The sequence below is a fragment of the Moschus berezovskii genome, chromosome 9 (assembly GCF_049115385.1).
Source record: "Moschus berezovskii isolate FMDL1 chromosome 9, NW_MosBer_1.0, whole genome shotgun sequence".
Classification (NCBI taxonomy): Eukaryota; Metazoa; Chordata; class Mammalia; order Artiodactyla; family Moschidae; genus Moschus; species Moschus berezovskii.
The window spans coordinates 2,553,175-2,570,520 of record NC_142468.1 but is presented as its reverse complement, the minus strand read 5'-3'; the positions used below and the strand labels follow the sequence as shown (position 1 = coordinate 2,570,520).

The 17,346-nt window shown below is 46.8% G+C and overlaps 1 protein-coding gene across 10 annotated transcripts in view; it reads right to left on the bottom strand.

The window, feature by feature from the left end:
- Positions 1 to 4,831: 4,831 nt before the first annotated feature.
- Positions 4,832 to 17,346, bottom strand: part of FOXN3 (forkhead box N3) — a 439,954-nt gene continuing 427,439 nt past the window's right edge. For all 10 annotated transcript variants that reach the window (XM_055437276.2, XM_088839390.1, XM_055437272.2 and 7 more), the window contains one exon: positions 4,832 to 6,286. In XM_055437276.2, the coding sequence (XP_055293251.1) occupies positions 5,755 to 6,286 (532 nt within the window). In that variant the 3' untranslated portion in view covers positions 4,832 to 5,754. The remainder of the gene's footprint in view (positions 6,287 to 17,346) is intronic.

The window sequence follows — 17,346 nt, the reverse complement described above, 5'->3', positions numbered from 1 at the left end:
GCAGTTTCATACAGAAAAAAACACCGACGAAAATTGGCTTTTGAAAACTTATTACTCTAAGTGAATAAATTTGGCCGTGGAGGTCTATTGGCCAGAGGTCAGACGACCCTAAGTATTGAGAGTAAACCTCTTTGTCTTCTGATTGCTTTATCACTGTTATTTATTTTTCTGTAAAACAAAAACAGAACTCAGAAATGTTACAGAATCAGAGTATAAAAAAATGTACAAGTGTATAATGCTTCCCAGACACACACGGATACTTGCTTCCTCCACATTGTCACCATGGCAGTGTAAGGAGTGAGCGTGAATGACGGCAGGAGACTGGTTACCGAATCAGCTGTGTCGACGGCTCGACAGACAGACTCAGGAAATGCTGCACGTCTGATTAACTGAACTTGTGCTAAGAGTTTCATCTAAAAAAGGGAGGGGTTGGGAACTCGGGCCACAGTCATGAAAGGATGAAAGACAATTTCTAGGTTTGCTAGACACACCATACCGAAGTCTCTGAGAATCCAATATGGAATATTAATTCTTTGCAAAAAGTAGGGAAGGCTGTTCTCAACTGTTGCAAAGAAAGTGGAAAACACTGCTGTATCTATTCCAAATAAATAGTCTTGATTTCAGCGCTAACAAAATGAACAGGAAGGGTATTTGTGAGCACGATCACAGTTAAGTCAGAAGTGATCTCTCACCCAGGTCTGATTTCAAAAGTAGGACAGACAGCAGAACGCAGCACCATAGACACATTGGTTTCGGCCGTTAAAAGATGGATCGTCTGAAACACCGGATTTTCCTTCCTTAATTTTTGGTCAGTGACGCTAGCACTTGTTTGCTGAACTGTGGAAGAATTGTAAGGTCACACACATTATTCATGATAAAGCAACGGAGTCTGTGCTTAATTCAAGAATAACCAGTAGGGAGCAGAGAGAGCAGTTGACCACCATCCCCGGTGCTCTCTCCAAGGAAGCGGGGTTGACAGATGGGTTCACAAAGGCAGGTGGGTCTATACAGAACACTTGGCGCCCGTGGACAGCCTCACGGGGCTCCAGGGACGGGAACGCCACACAACGGATATACGTTGATTTACACATTCCATTCCAAGGAAGAAAGAAAGAAGACACCATTCCAACTGTGTAACTTTGTTAACTGCAATATAAACCAAAGTCCCGAGTTTTGGCAAGTAACTAAAAAGAGGGTTATCACTTAGGTTATATAGCAAAAGTGTTGATGTATATTCTATATAGTAGTATAAATAATAAAAAAGTATTATTTAAATTAGATCACAGTGCTGCGTTGTGTGCATAACAGTGTTTGATATAGTATTCGAGCTGGGACCTACGACACGAAGGACTGAACTGTCAACACTGGTTAGGTCACAATCAAGAGGGGACACGGAGTTCAAATGTGTTCTTTTGGTGGCAAAAAAAAAAAAAAAATCCTGAAGATCAAAGAAAAACACTCCTCTACAGAAACATAAAAAGAAAATGGCAACATCTGGGCAGCTGTGATCCACCAGAAAGAAACGAGTCCCAACCTGAATCAAGTTTAAAGGGACAGAGAAGTCACATTGAGTTGAACGCAATCCCATATGGAGAACCCTCCCATGCAGGTCACTTGTGAAGAACTCTGATTCCTTCTCCGAGGGCTCTTGGATGAGAAGCTGGGGGCCCACACGTGTGGATTGTGGGGCAGGGGTCACCGAGACGGGGGGTGGGGGCTGGTAGCATTTGGGCCCCAGAACTGAGCTGGACAAAGGCCATCTGGAAGGTCTTCACCCTACAAAGCCCACAGCCCGAAGCTGCCCCCCGGGTAAGATGGCCTCCGCTGGTGGCCCCGTGGTATTCACGGCCGCGCCCAGCCAGGGCCAGACACCCTTAGTGCCTCTCCCAGGGAAAAAAACCAGCTCTTGGGAGAAGCCTCCCACACAGTTGTTCAGAAAAACGCAGCCCCAAGACTAAAATCTGCCACAGCTGTCTTGGCCAGGGTTTTCTCCAACTGCCGTCTGGATGTGGGGTAGGTTCACTTTAGTTTCAGATAGACAACCTGACCAAAGAACTCCTGAACACGTGTGTATATATATACTGCAGAGAGGGGGGAGGGCAATAGGAGCTCAGGGTGTATCATAAGGCTGGGAAAATCGATGATGCAGACCCTTTCCACAAAGTACTAGGTAAAGATAACTGTAGTAGCATAAAAATAACTTTCTATGTGTATAGCATTTAAGAAGAAAGAGCAGTCTCCATCTCTTAAATGTGTCTTAGGACCGACAACAAGTAAATGCGGATGTCACGGTGCGGACGTGTTCACGGTTGTTTCCCAAAAGCATCTTCAAATATTGCTATAGTTCCCCGCTGCCCCCCACCCCCCGCCCCACGTGAGTATGTGTGGTACTGGAATGACACACAAAACGCCGTTTCTCCCAGCAGGAGAAATCAAAGCAAAAACACCACACCCCTGGAACGGTGCTCGGGCAGTTTTTGTCAAGACTAAATGAGTACACAGGGTAGTTTGGAAGCTGAAAGAACACCTGACGTTTGGGAAGAAGTTCCAAGACTAGAGTGAATTACACTTGAGCAAAATATTCTTTCACAAATAGGCTTGTGCTTAAATTCTCTGCTGCTCTTGGAGGAGGGGGTGAGAGAGGGTGTCTTCTGCCCCCGGGCTCGGCAAGGACAGGGACAACCTCATTCCGCGATGAAGTCACTATGAACGGCCACATACACATCGATACTTTTTTTTTCTCAACAATCAAAATACAAAGTTAAACACAATTGAGCCATTGTTTTGGTTATGCATAATGTGTATGCCTCCAAAAACAGAAGAAAAATAGAAAAAAGTACCCTCACTAAAGTTTCCCCTAGGTCTCCCAGCGGCTCCTGTGTTAGGGACTGCAGGAGACGCAGGAAATAACACTTAGAAAGCTGCCCGATGAGGTATTTATGCAAAAGGAGTGGTTCTGGAGTTAAGAACACACTTTTATAAGATATTTCTCTATTTCTCAAAGAGATCAGAAAAGTAAATCACACACATTGCATTTTATTATTTTCTAAAAGAGGCCTTTGCTCCTTTAGAAAAAAGGAAATGAGGGGAGACAGCCCACTGGTGGGGGTCGCCATCGGAAGGAACCCCCCCCCAGAAAAACAGTCCTGGATGTTTGTCTCGGCCTTTCGGGAGGGAAGCCTGGATTTGATCTGGGAGGGCTGGGGGACTGAGGTGGGCTTGGTGAGGGGACACCACCAAGTGCCGCCCGGGTCCCGCAGCTGCGGATGGCTTTTGGGGTCAGACGTTGGTCTGGGGAGACGGAGGGAACAGAGCGCTTCGAAAAGACATCCTTATCCCCATCTCTCTGCACCCAGCACAAGCACGCTGGGCGCGCTCGGGTCCAGGAAGGAGTCTGGCCTGCGCAGGGGTGCAGATCGTTCCCCCCGCAGCGCCTCCCATCAGCATCAGCAGCCCGGGGATAGGGCGCTAGGATTAATTTCTCCCGCGGGCCGTGCCTGGGGCCGGCGGCTCGGCTCCCCAGCGGCCCACCCCGGCCTGTTTTAAAACATGAAGATCACCCCGGGCCCCTCCTTCTCCCTCACCATCCTATCCTGCGAGCAGGTGTTTCTATGCTTTAAAAGCCCCTTCCGTGTGGACGGAAGATCACACTCCTTCAGAGGCTCCTCTCATCCCCCGACTCCTTTCTTGCAGGCAAAGGTACAGGAGCTTCTCGCGGGCGGGCGCCGGCGCCTGGTCCCAACGCCGCGCCCACAATCTAGGTGGGCTTCGCCCGGCTGGGCCCCAGCACCCGGGCGTCGGGGGGACTCCGGGGCTGCCTTCCCAGGCCCGCGGCGCTGCCTCGGTCCCGGGGACCCTAGCTCACACCCTCACCCGATAAGGCCCATCGTGTGCTTCCCTTCTCCTGGCGAATTTGCATAATCGTTCACTGCCTTTTCCCTAGAAAGCAAACCTCGGTCCTGGTTTTCTCAAGTCAGTGTCCCGTATTCTCCTGATTCTACCACACTCGCGACTCAGTTTGCCCTCAGATTATTGCCTCGTGGTAAACACGCACAGAGAGAAAGGACGCACTTTTCAGCAGAGGCGGACGGGCGGGGCGAAGTGCAGACAGGGCGACACAGAGCTCCGCCGTCCGGGCCCTGCCAGAACACGAAGAGATGTTTGTATTGCAGAGTAAGCTCCCCAACAGTCAGAATTTGTCCCTGAAGAAGGTTAAACCTTAAACACCTGCTTCAAAAAACCAAAACAATCGGAAAAAAGGAAAAAAAAAAAAAAGAAAAAAAAATTAAAGGAAAGAAAAAAAAAAGGGAAAAAAGAAGAAAACCAAAAGAACCTCTAAGCCTAAGGGCTTAAAAATTAGAGGCATAGCCTTTTCTCTATTTTCTATATTTATATGAAAATAATTCATGCTTCATGCTAAATACATTATTTACCTTACAAGAACTTTGTTATTTTTGAATAAAAAAAGGTTTGTGTTTTTGTGATTTTTTTTTTTCTTTTTTTCAAAGGAATTCCATGCATTGTGAATCAGAAATTTCTGCTGGCTACACGGCTGAATGTGGAAATCATTTTGATTTTTGCAAAGATGAATCCTGACTGACGTTAATTGCAAACTCCATTTTGAGGGCAGTATAGGAGTTTTTTTTTTTCTTTTTTTTGCCATTATTTACTTTAGTTTGTCCATCAATGTGCCTTTCAGCTTTTAAAAATACACCACAATACTAATGGCAGGTTCCGCAGCTTTTTGTTTTCACTTGGATCAAATGATTTTGACAGACAGAAAAAGTTTTGTACCATTATTTCCTTAACAGCTATGGTAATTTCTTGGAACTTGATTTTCACTTGGGCAGTTAAGAAGACATAGCTTGTTTTTTGCATCAGGTTTTTTTTTCCCCTCTTTCGTGTGTGTGGTGTGTTATGTGTGTGCGCACACGTGTATGAGCAGGACCAACCTTCAGGCTTATGGCTTGTGTAACCTTCTTTTCCTTTAATACAGAACCGATCCAATGATGAGCAACATCATTAAACACTGACCCAGTTTCTTCTCACCAGTCACTGAGACCCGGTGAACAGGAGCGGACTGGTGTTTGCCTGCGGAGGTGCTCCTGGGCTTCGCGGTTAAGAAGCACAGAGGGCTGGTGGCCGCCCTGCTGCCACCTCACACTGCATGCTCAGAGCCATGCCAAGGCTTCTCCTGGCATCATCTGACGCCCCGGTGCCACGAGCCTGGGTCTGCTCCTAGCGGGACCAGGGGGCCTTCCGTCTGCTCACTTGCCTACGTGCGCTCACTCATTGACCCAGCTGGGTGCACACCCTGACCTCTTAAACCTAAAGGTTGGGCCTGATCGATGGTGACCTTGCGCAGGTGCCTTCTAGTGCTGGGGGTGTGTTCCCGCGGCATTGCTGCTGCATCCCTGTGGATTCAGCCGCGGGATTCTGAGACAAGCTGGAGGAAGCAATGGTCATTTTGGCTTTTTCGGTTTTGTCTTCAGGAAATGAAAAGCTTTTGTAAAACGGCTGAGTGTCAATATGAGTTCTATGGCTTCAATCTCCTTTAAACATAAAATTCTTAAGGGTCCAAAACCAAGGAGGGGGGACAAATTAAAAAAAAAAAAAGGAAAGAGAAGAAAGAAACCCAAATCAAAGGAAAAAAAAAATAATAAATTGCTGATATTGCCACAAATCATTAGAAATCTCCTGACATGCTGAAACCAAATGGCCGTAAGTTCAAAACAAATCAGTGACTTGTTTTTGTTAATTTTTCGCGGTTTCCTTTTGCTCCTTCTGCCCCTTTGCCGTCCGATTGGTGATGTTGTTCAGGCAGGACCGGATGCCCGCCAGGTGCAGGAGCGAGCCCGCCGCCTCCTTCATCTCCTCGTCGTCGCTCTCGGGGGGCTTCTCCGTGCGTCTCTTTTTGAGGGGCAGCGTGTCGCTCGGCACCTTCCGCGCCTTGGCCGCGGGCAGCCGCTTCTTGTGCGCGGGCGCGGGGCCGCCGTCGCCCGGGGCCTCCCGCGGGCCGCGCGGCCGGCCGTCCTCCTCCGGCTCGCTGTGGCTCTCGCGGCTCGGGCAGCTGCCCTCGCTGCCCTCCGGGCCCCCCTTGGCGGCGAACTCGTCGGGCTCGTCGGCCGAGGAGGACGAGGCGGAGTCGCTGGCGGGCGAGGCGCTGCGGGCGGCAGCGGCCTTGGCGCTGCTGTAGGTGTGGTCCTCCTTGGGGTCCCCGCTGACCACCGGGGAGCCGCACGCCGGCTCGCTCTCAGTCCGCAGGCGGCAGCCGGGGAGGCCGTTCCTGCAGGGCGGGGACGAGAGAGGACACGGTTAAAGCCCCCGGAGCAGCCCCCGGCAGCCCCCCGAGCTCGCGGAGCAGATGCGGGGACGCCCCGCCAGCCGTCTGCCAACAGGAGCCTCTGCCCTGAAGCTAGACCCGAAATCCCTGCTGATCTCCCGCCGTGGACACGGCCACTCCATGCGTGTGGCTGAGGAGTCAAAGCAACGCTCTCCTGCTGAGACGGTGCGGAAGCACAATCTCTCCTGTTAAACCATAAGAATCAAGCTGTGCTGGGTTTCAGGTGTCCGCCAGTGCAGGGTGGAGATACCACCCGGCCACGCTGGCTGGGTCCTTTGGAGGAAAAAGGCCTGCTCTCCTCTAAGGTGGCTCCGCCTGGAGTCTTTGTCAGCAAGCTAAACCTTGTGTTCAGGGAAAAAGAGCCACCTGCCGCGGGGTGACAGCTCTTCACTGCTGTGGTTCCTCCCTCATCCACTCATGCCACCCCTCAGGTGGGTGCGCGGCCTCAGGGTGGGAGTCCCCGGGGGAGGCAGCCCTAGGCGGAATGAGATCCAGACACTCACAAGGATGCTCACAGATGATCAGAGAAGCAAGTCATGGTTACACAGACGTGACACCAACAAGCAACCATCTACTAAACCAACCACCTGCCAGGCGCCTTGCTGGATCTGCAGAGAAGATTGCATTCATCTCTATAAAGCGGTTCTATTAGCATCCTTACTCTATAGATGCTAGAAGTGAGGTCTGGGCAAGTCTGGTAATTTACTTAAAGCGGCACAGCTCATCATGAGCAGGGATGGGAACCGCAGCCTGAATCTCGAGCTCTCAGCTACACCACCAGACCGACTCTTGCTCTTCTCTGATCTGCCCTGTAACCAGATCACCTATGTATTCCCACCAGAACCCAACAGGACCGTCACACCTCTGAGTATGTTGTCACGTCCGTATGTCCGAGCAGGGAACGGACCTCCCTTGTGCTTTCTTTTTGGCAAAAGGGACACAGTGTCTGCACCCCCGCCCTGCCCCACTGCACCGCGCTGTGGAATGTGGGTGACCGCCGGCTGGTATCTGGACCAGTGAGGACCATGATGCCTCCGTGGGATTCGGCTGCATGCTGTGTGGATGGGTGTGGATGCTGTCTGCCCGGCGCACGCGAGGGGCCGGCAGTAAGGAGATCGGGGAGGCAGGGACCAGAGAGGAACACTCATGGAGGGGGGTCACTTACGGATGCAGGGGGCTGAGAGAGGGCACGGGACGCCTGTGGGGGACATGGTGTCTGGCCGTGGGTGCGGGGGCTGGGGGCTCTGGGCAGGGTGGGGAAATTTTCTGCTGCACCACACTGGCCTCCTTTCCCACTGGCTTGCCCAACAGTGAAAACGTTGCTAGACCTTGGGATCATGGGTACACCTGTCCCAACTGCCCCAACTGTCAGCACCCCAAATTCCCTCCATGGCCAGCACTATCATCACGGGCTTTGTGATGGTTCCTGTGAGAGGGTCAGCCCCACAAGGCAGGGTCCGGCCCCTGGGATGTCCTCAAGGCCTAGCGTGGTGCCAGGCAGGGACCCACATGGGAGATACTGAGCAAGCGCCGGAGGAGGCGGTCTGGGGATTCTCCACCAGCGTGCCGGAGCAGGTGGGATTGTGCAGCAGAGAGCGGGCGGTCTGGGGGGAGCCTTCCCGGACACTCCCTGAGGAGGTGGCCCCAGGGAAGGGCAGTGCGGTGCTGTGGAGAGGGAGAGGATTCTGGGAGCCAGAGTCAAAAAAAGGCAAGCAGTGCAAAAAACTAACTCTTCGTGAGTCCAGGTGAAAGGCATACATGGTGGTGTGCTGCTTTCCCCGCAGGTTAGACCCTTTTCTAAGTAAAAAGCCTGGGTGTAGGGTAGAGACAGGGGAAACACGGCAGAAAGAAAGCAGGTTCAGCCCGTCTGCACAGGGGGCAGGTCCTGAATCTGAGGGCTGCTCGCTCTATCCTTCTTTCTCAAGGAATGGAAAAGAACATCAAAAAAAAGAATGTTTATATACATACATATATATGTTTGCATTGGGCTTCCCAGGTGGCTCAGTGGTAAAGAATCTGCCTGCCATGCAGGGGACCCAGGTTCGATCCCTGGGTCAGGAAGATTCTCTGGAGAAGGGACTAGCAACCCACTCCAGTATTCTGGCCTGGAGAATGCCATGGATGGAGGAGCCTGGCGGGATGCAGTCTACGGGGTCACAAAGAGTCGGACAGGACTGAAGCGACTGAACACATACATGTGTATAAATGAGGCACTCTGCCGTACAGCAGTAATCGACACCACAGAGGGCACTGGCACCCACGCCAGTGCTCCTGCCTGGAGAATTCCAGGGACGGGGGAGCCTGGTGGGCTGCAGTCCACAGGGTCACAGGAGTCGGACATGACTGAAGCGACTTCAGTTCAGTTCAGTTCAGTCGCTCAGTCGTGTCCGACTCTCCGCGACCCCATGAATCACAGCACGCCAGGCCTCCCTGTCCATCACCAACTCCCGGAGTTCACTCAAATTCATGTCCATTGAGTCGGTGATGCCATCCAGCCATCTCATTCTCTGTCGTCCCGGTCTTCTCCCGCCCCCAATCCCTCCCAGCATCAGACTCTTTTCCAGTGAGTCAACTCGTTGCATGAGGTGGCCAAAGTATTGGAGTTTCAGCTTTAGCATCAGCCCTTCCAATGGCAGCAGTAATTAACACAGCATTGTAGATCAAATATACTTAAAAAAAGAAAAAGGCTATTCGCAAGCGTGAGAGCAGTGCACTGAGACCTCCTTGAAGGTGTCACAGGAAGTGAAGGAAAAGAAAAAAGCAAATCGCTTCCCGAGCCCGTGAATTCAAGGCGGTGTGGGGCAGGGTCTCTGCTTCTACCTGAAAACACACTGCACTCCAAGCAGGGTCCCAAGATCCACAGCCTGCAATACCAGCCCCACTCCACCGCCTCACAGAAGACAGACAGATAAGATAGAACAAACTCAGGGAACCCTGTGACTGGTTCAGGGCGACCCTGCTGGTCCTCAAAGATGGCTCAAACAGGAAACTGCAGTGTGTCCCCGTCCTTCCCGGGAAGGAAGCTTCCTGCCAACACACTGACTGTACCTCTGGATAAAAGCAGGTTCGCAGAGATAACCTCAGGGAGTTAGAATTGAAATACAAATGCATCTTTCTCTCACGTGATACAGTTAGCTTTCTCTGAGATTTTACGATGGGCTCATAGTCCATAAATTACACACAAACTCAGCAGGCAGCGACAAGCTTCTTCAAATATTAATCACTCGAAGCAGCGCTGTTCATGGTGGGTGCAGGCTGGCTGCACAGACTGGTGTCAGACACCTCCTGCTATAGGGTCTGTCACTGCAGGACGCCAACTACTTTACAAAGAGGAAACCAGGCAGGCTAAAATATTATGTTGGAAGAGGAAGAACTTCTAACCACCTCCTCAAGCACCATTCATCAACATGAACATGGGATATGTCTGAAGTGCCTGCCATTTTTTAGCTTCGTTTTCTAAGGAACGATACTCACGACAATCATGTTAGCATAAATTAAGGCCACCTGACTTCACTGGGACCCCACAGAACCATGTGTTATTCATCTCAAATAAAAACCTGGTATTAATCCTCTTGTCAAATCGGTGGGAAATACTCAACATGAAAGTTGCGAAATCACATTAGTTCAGGGTGAGAATGAGCAGTCCTCGCCACCCACAAGTTAAGGGATAGCTTCTGATCAGACACGGGCATTTTGCTGAGTTTTGATTTGCTCTTGATTTGTTCTATTACCATAGCGTCTCTACGTGTTGTCACCCCACCCTTCCACCTGTGCCCTAGAGTTCTCTCTGGAACTGATGGCTTTCAACCTGGAGGGGCGCATTTAGGGTGAAGCCGTCCTTCTTAGGGATTTACTTGAGAACTCTGGTCTTTTGCCAAGTGTGAAGAGAAGCGGGTGGGGTTAAGAGGATTACAGAAGCAGTGCTTGCTGTGCGGCACTTTTGTCCAAAACGGACCACAGGTAGAAAGAAACGGAGGATGAGAGGTGACCAGACGCTTCCATTCCCAGCTGGTGGCAGAAAAGATATTCGGAAGGCATTCTTCCAACTACCATACAAAAGACCCTGGGCGAAGGACAGCGATGTATTAGTCATTGCTGGGTTCGTTGGAAAATAAGGGGACTCTTGGAGATCCATGTAAACACACACAGACCAAAAGAACTTCACACACACACAGATGAAAATCTTAAAAAAAAAAACAAAGACAAAATCTGAAATGTGAGCAGCAGGCATCTAAGGCAGGGCTTTGTGGAGCAAATGCCGCCTCCAGCCCTGGGACAGGAGCCCAAACTTGGGGGGAGGGCGCTGCAGGGGGAAGGACTTGGGCAGCTCCTGGCTTACTGTGGCCCCTCCGGGTGTTAAGTGCCCTCAGACGCATTGGTCCCCAGGCTCCCAGGACAAGTTTAAAAAGCAAAACCTCTCCTGAAGAAAGCAACCCATGCGAAGGCCATCAGGATGCCTGTAGATCAAGCTGAATCAAGTAGGAGTTCATAATCTAAAATCACCAAATAGCCCACTAGGAAAGTATAACTGTAAAAATGCCACATAAAACGCAAGGACCCTTGAATGAGGAGGCCTTCAATGAGATCCTAGGGAATCAGCGGCAGACAGTGGGGATACAGGCCAGCCTGACCTCAGCTCCAGATGGAACTGGAGACAAGAAAAGCCTCCCTTTAAGCCACGAGTCTGAAGTCTTGTGGGTATGAGGCCAGAATTCTACCATGTGGACCAAAAGACCCCAAGCTATATTCAGTTTAAAGTGCCCAATGGTGCCTACTAGAGGAAAACACAAACCCTTTTTGGAAGAACATACTTCAAACCCAGTCCACAAAGAACTCTCACAGATAAGACTTTAAAGAACACAGGTTCACAATTAAAAAAAAAAAATCATTAAATATAAAAGAAATAAGCCTCTGTAAGAGAAAAGAGAAAAAAACACACCACAGAATCCAAACAGTAAAGTCTGAAAATACTGCAATAATTAGACAAAGAATGTAATGTATGTACCAGAAAAAAAAAGGGAACCGGCAAATATTAGAAACACTGGATTACTAAAACCAAGCAGAGCTGGTTGATTTGGGGATGCCTCAAACAGAATTTCCAGAGCTGAAAAATATAATTCCTGAAATTAAAAAACTCAACGCAATTGAGTTGTGGAAAACAAACAAAAAATTAGTCAACTGAAAGATGGATCTAAAGATATTATAGGAAACGCAGCAGAGAGAGATAAAGAGATGGAAAACATGGACGAGAGACTGGGCAATACAGAACATAATAAGAGCGTCCGATACAAATGCAACTGGAGCTCCAAAGTGAAAGGAGAAATGGGGAAGAACCAATCCCAGAGCAGAAAAGGGCTGAGAATTTTCTAGCTTTGGTGAGTTACCATTCTTCAGATTCAGAAAGCCAGGAGGATACAAAGAAATGCACACCTAGATACATGAAGTCATCACAGACATCACACACACACACACACACACACACACACAGAGCTTTAGAAGTACGAGATACAAAGAAATACACACCTAGATACATGAAGTCATCACAGACATCACACACACACACACACACACACACACACACACACACAGCTTTAGAAGTACGAGAAAGGAAACATATCACCTGAGGAGGAGGAGTAGTTAAGATAAAACCAGTGACTCAGATGAGGCAGTAATCTCAAAACGAGAGAGAAACAGTAACTGTCCAACTACAATACTATCATCTGAGAACGAAGGCCCAGGGAGAGGCTGAAGGCAAAAGGAGAGGCTGGCAGAGGATGAGATGGCTAGCATCACCGACTCAGTGGACATGAACCTGAGCAAACCCCGGGAGACAGTGAAGGACCGGGAAGCCCTGCGTGCCTCATTCAGCCCTTGGGGCCGCAGAATCGGACATGAGTTAGCAACTGAACAAACAGAAAGAAGGCAAAATAAAAATGTTTTCAGACAAAAAGTCAAGACTTTGATTAAAAGCAGAGACTCAACGATAGAACTTCTTAAGAGTATTTTTCAGGAAAAAAAGAGAAAACAAATTATGGTTAGCGAAGGAGGAAGGCTGTGACTGAACCCACACGCCTCTATCTATAAAACAAGACTCAGCAAGGACCTACTGCAGAGCATAGGGAATGGCACTCAGGACTCGGTGTTAATAGTAACTGCATGGGAAAAGAATCTGAAAAAGAGTGGATATACGCACCGGATAACGGAATCATCTTGCTGTACACCTGGAACTAACACAATGCTGTAAACCAACTAAATAAAAGTTGATTAAAATATAAAATAAAAGTTAAATAAAAGCCAAAAGCAAAAAAGGTCCGAGACACAAGAGAAGAAAAAAAAGTGCTAAGCAAAGGAAATGTAGTCAAGTAGTGATCCTTGGTGACACTGAGCTGTCCTCTAGTGTCTGTGGGGGTTTTGGTTCCACGTACCCACAGATATCAAAATCTGTGAACACTCAAGTCCCTTTTACAAAATGGTGCAGTATTTGCGGAGAACTTACGCATGTCCTCCTGTACACTTTAAATCATCACAGGATTGCTTATGACGCCTAATACAATGTATGGATAAACACTACGCAGACAACTGCTAGTGCACAGGGCAAATCAGTTCTGATTTTTGGAACTTTCTGGAATTCTTTTTATTTCCTAATATTTTCTACCAGCAGTTGATTGAATCCAGGGATGCAGAACCTATGGATATGGAGGGCCAACGATAGTAACTGACTTACAGAAACTGAAATATGGAATAGAGCTCAAGTCCTAGACAAATGTAGCATTTCACTTAGGAGGTGGAGAGAATGGAAATCAAAGCATTCCAGAGGTCTTGTATTGAGCAGGAGGTTAACGATACTGATTAACTCTGTACATTTTTAAATGTTCATGCTAAAAATTCTAGGATCCACACGAAAAGAACAGAAAGATCTATATAACTTATAAACCATTAGAAGGGGGGAAAAAAGGAATGACAAGTAGAAGAATCATGGTCAATTTAAAACAATGTTAGTGGGCTTCCCTGGAGCTCAGTGGTAAAGAATCTGCCCGCCAATGCAGGAGACATGGGTTCGTCCCTGGTCCAGAAGGCCCCACGTGCCGTGGAGCAGCTAAGCCCGTGGGCCACAGATACTGAGCCGGTGCAGAGCCTGCGATCCGCAGCAGAGAAGACACCGCAGCGAGCAGCCTGCGTGCACAGCGAGAGAGCCGCCCTGCTCGCAACACCCAGAGAGAGCCCACAGCAGTGCACACACAGCACGGCCAGGAGCAGGCATAGCAACAGAAACCACACGGTGTTAGAGAGGAACCTGGGAGGTGGGGGCAAACAAAGCTTGCAGAAAATGCAAGCTGAGATGGCAGAAAGAAATCCACACGTGTCAGTTAAAACAGGCTGGTATCTCCACTAAAAGGTAAAGATCACTTAACACAGACTTTTTTGGAAAAGTCATATGCCATTTATAAGAGATGAACCTAAAACGAAAGGACTAAGAAAGGTTAAAAGTAAAAGGAGGAAAATCATGGTGCCATGCTGATGCAGCTATATTAACCCAGACACGATAGATTTTTAAGGCAAAAAATCATTACTATAGATAGAGTCTTTAAATATTCAGAAAGTTTCAATCACCAGGAATATATAACTGTTATAAACGTGGAGACCTCCAATAAGATTGCTTCAAAATACACCCAAATTGGAAGAGCTACAAGAAGAAATGGTCAGACCCACACCTCTCCCCGTTCTCCCTTCTCCCCCAGACACCCAGACACGGTTCACATGTAGAGCTGAACTAGTGGACATATATAGAACATGTGCTCGTAATAGACAAGGTATATTACTTTGAAGCACACAAAATGTTTATAATAAAGACTGGCATGCACTACGAGACCACAGAGCAAGTCTCCACAAACTTCAAATAGCAGTTTCTTATGGATGAATTGTCTGACCACAATGCACTGTAATTACTAATTAATGATGAAGAGGTAACTAAAAGCAAAAATAAGCAAAAACCACCTCCTCATAGGTTTGAAAATTTAGAAACACACCTCTAAAAACAGCTATGGGTGAAAGAAGAAAGCAAGATGAAAACAGTAAATTCTCTGAACTTGTAACAATACTGAAAATAAAAGGTGCCAAAACTTATGGAGACAAGGAAGCAGCAGTTTGAACAAAAGTGTAGCCTGAAACTTTTATATAAAAGAATAAAAGCTTGAAATAAAAGTATCCAATTCAGATCACCACACAAAAAAAGAACAAACACAAAGAAAGAAAGGAAATTATAAAGAAAACAAGCAGAACAATGATACAGAGAAGAGATACAAAATAGAGGCAATTATAATAATTTAAAAAAGCTCCAAAGTTGATTCTTTTAGAGAAAAAACACTGTGTGTGTTAAGGTTAAGCAAAAAGAGAGGTAATAAAATGAAATAAAAGGGATGCAACTACAAAAGACATTGAAGAGACGACAGATATGTATTATAAATAACTTTATGCCACTTTTTTGAAAGCAGGTGATATGGACAAATCCCTACAGTTACCAAAATGAATTTAAAAAGAAATGAAAAATAAGTTATAAGAATTAAAGAAATTCACTCAACAGTTAAAAATTATCCCACAAATCAAACACCAGCTCTGCAGTGTTTTGCAAGTAAGTTCCAACAAACGTTAAGTAACAGATAATTTCAATCTTACCTAAACTCAGGGAATCTAAGAATGAACACGCTATTGCATTATGTGAGAATAATGTAATCCCGACACCAAACCTAGATAAAGATGACACTAGAGGAACATGGATATGGACAAATATGCAAAAAGTCACACATCAGATGCCAGCGCACCAAACCCAGCAATACAGAAAAAATATATCACCAGTATATGTGGGTTTTATTTAAAATTAGGAATTTATCATGTAATTCACCACAGTAAAACAATGAGAAAAAATTTATGGTTCTGCTAAATGATATAAACATTTCTTTGATGAAATTCGACAACCATTTATGATAAACTACCACTGCAAGCCAAATACAGAAGGAATACTTTTGTAATGATAAAGTATATTTCCTAAGAAACCTATAACAAACAGTCCATCAGTTGTTCTTCAATAACACAGCACTCTTTAAAATAAGAAACAATACAGGGGCTTTGGTGGCTGTTCAGGAGTTAAGAGTCCCTTCTGCAATGCGGGAGATGTGGGCTCTGTTCTTGGTCAGGGAACTTGGATGCCATGTGCCGGGAGCAACTGGGCCCCAGCGCGGCAATTACTGAGCCTGCACGCTCTGGAGCCACGTCAAGAGAGCCTGCATGCCTCAACTAAGATCAGACGCAGCCAAATAATGAATGCAAGAAAGGATGAAACAATACAAAGATGTCTGTCATCATTACTTATACTCAGAGGTTCTAACTCTAATAGGACAGGATATAAGAAGAATTCCCACCATTATTTATCTGATTTTATACACAGAAGAATCTACAGGTAAATTAGTACATTTACTAAGTCAGTTTATTTAGCAAGGTTGCTGGAAAAAAATCAGTATACAAATAATAAACTCCAGATTGATTATAGTATTTAAATGATATAGGAAAAAATTTTTTTTAATCTTTTAGAAAAAAAACTACAGAAGACCATTTAATCTTACAGTAGGGACTTTTAAAAGACACTAGATTTCATTACAAAGTGATTACTAAGCATGAAAATGAAGAGCTTCTGTTCATCAGAAGACATTACTATGGACAGTGAAATGACCATCCACAAACTCAGAAAAGTTGTTAGCAACACATACAGTCAGCAACGGCATATTAAAAAGGAGAGACATCAATTTGCTAATAAAGGTTTGTATAGCCACTGTAGACCAATAGCCATGTACAGATGTGAGAGTTGGACCATAAAAAAGGCTGAGTGCTGAAGAATTGATGTGCTGTAGTACTTTCAAATTTTAGCACTGGAGAAGACTCCTGAGATTCCTTGGACTACAAGGAGATCCAACCAATCCATTCTAATGGAAATCAGTCTTGAACATTCATGGGAAGGACTGATGCTGAAGCTGAAATTCCAATACTTTGACCACCTGATGTGAACAGCAGACTTACTGGAAAAGACCCTGATGCTGGGAAAGACTGAAGGCAGGAGGAGAAGGGGACGACAGAGGATGAGACGGTTGGATGGCATCACTGACTTGATGGACATGAGTTTGAACAAAGTCTGGGAGATAGTGAAGGACAGGGAAGCCTGGCATGCTGCAGTCCATGGGGTCACAAAGAGTGACTCAACACAAGATAGTCAAATAAAGGGTTATTATCCAGAATAAACAAAGAAGTCCTACAAAGATAAGAAGAAAAGAAAACAACCTGATAGAAAAATGAATAAACTGTTGAACAGGAAATCCATCAAAAAGCATATTCAAGCAGTCAGTTAAATAAATGGAGAACTGTGCAACCTCTTTAGTAAGAAGGGAAATGGAAATTAAAATGCTGCAGGATACTGTTACATATCCACTAGACTGGTTGAAACTGCACAGGATGACACCTCGACATGTCTGTGAAGACGCCGAGGAAGGGGAAGCACCACACTCTGCTGGGAGGCGCGCAGGTGGATGCGAGCGCTCCAGAAGACCACCTGTCGTCATCTGGTAAAGCTGAGCACGGCAACCCTGCCTAAACCAAAAACTCCCAGACCGGAACATACATCATGGACGAAGCTGTAGGCATGGGCAGGAACTCCCATGGCAACTTTGTCAAAGCGAGTAACTGTAAACAATTCAAATACCTTAAAAAAAAAAAAAAATTTGTGGCACAGCCACACAGTGGAATATTCTATAGGCATGAAAACGCCGTCAGTTACAACTGCATGAAGCAAACCAAACAGAGTTTGTAATGGATAAAGAGGGAAAGGGGCAAGTCAGAAAAGAAGAGATAAAGGGCCACTCCAGAGACTAACAAATAAAATTCAAATCAAGCAAAATTAAGTGTACTCCTCATGGACATCAAAAACACTTCTGAAAGCCTAGGAGCAGTACGTACAGAAG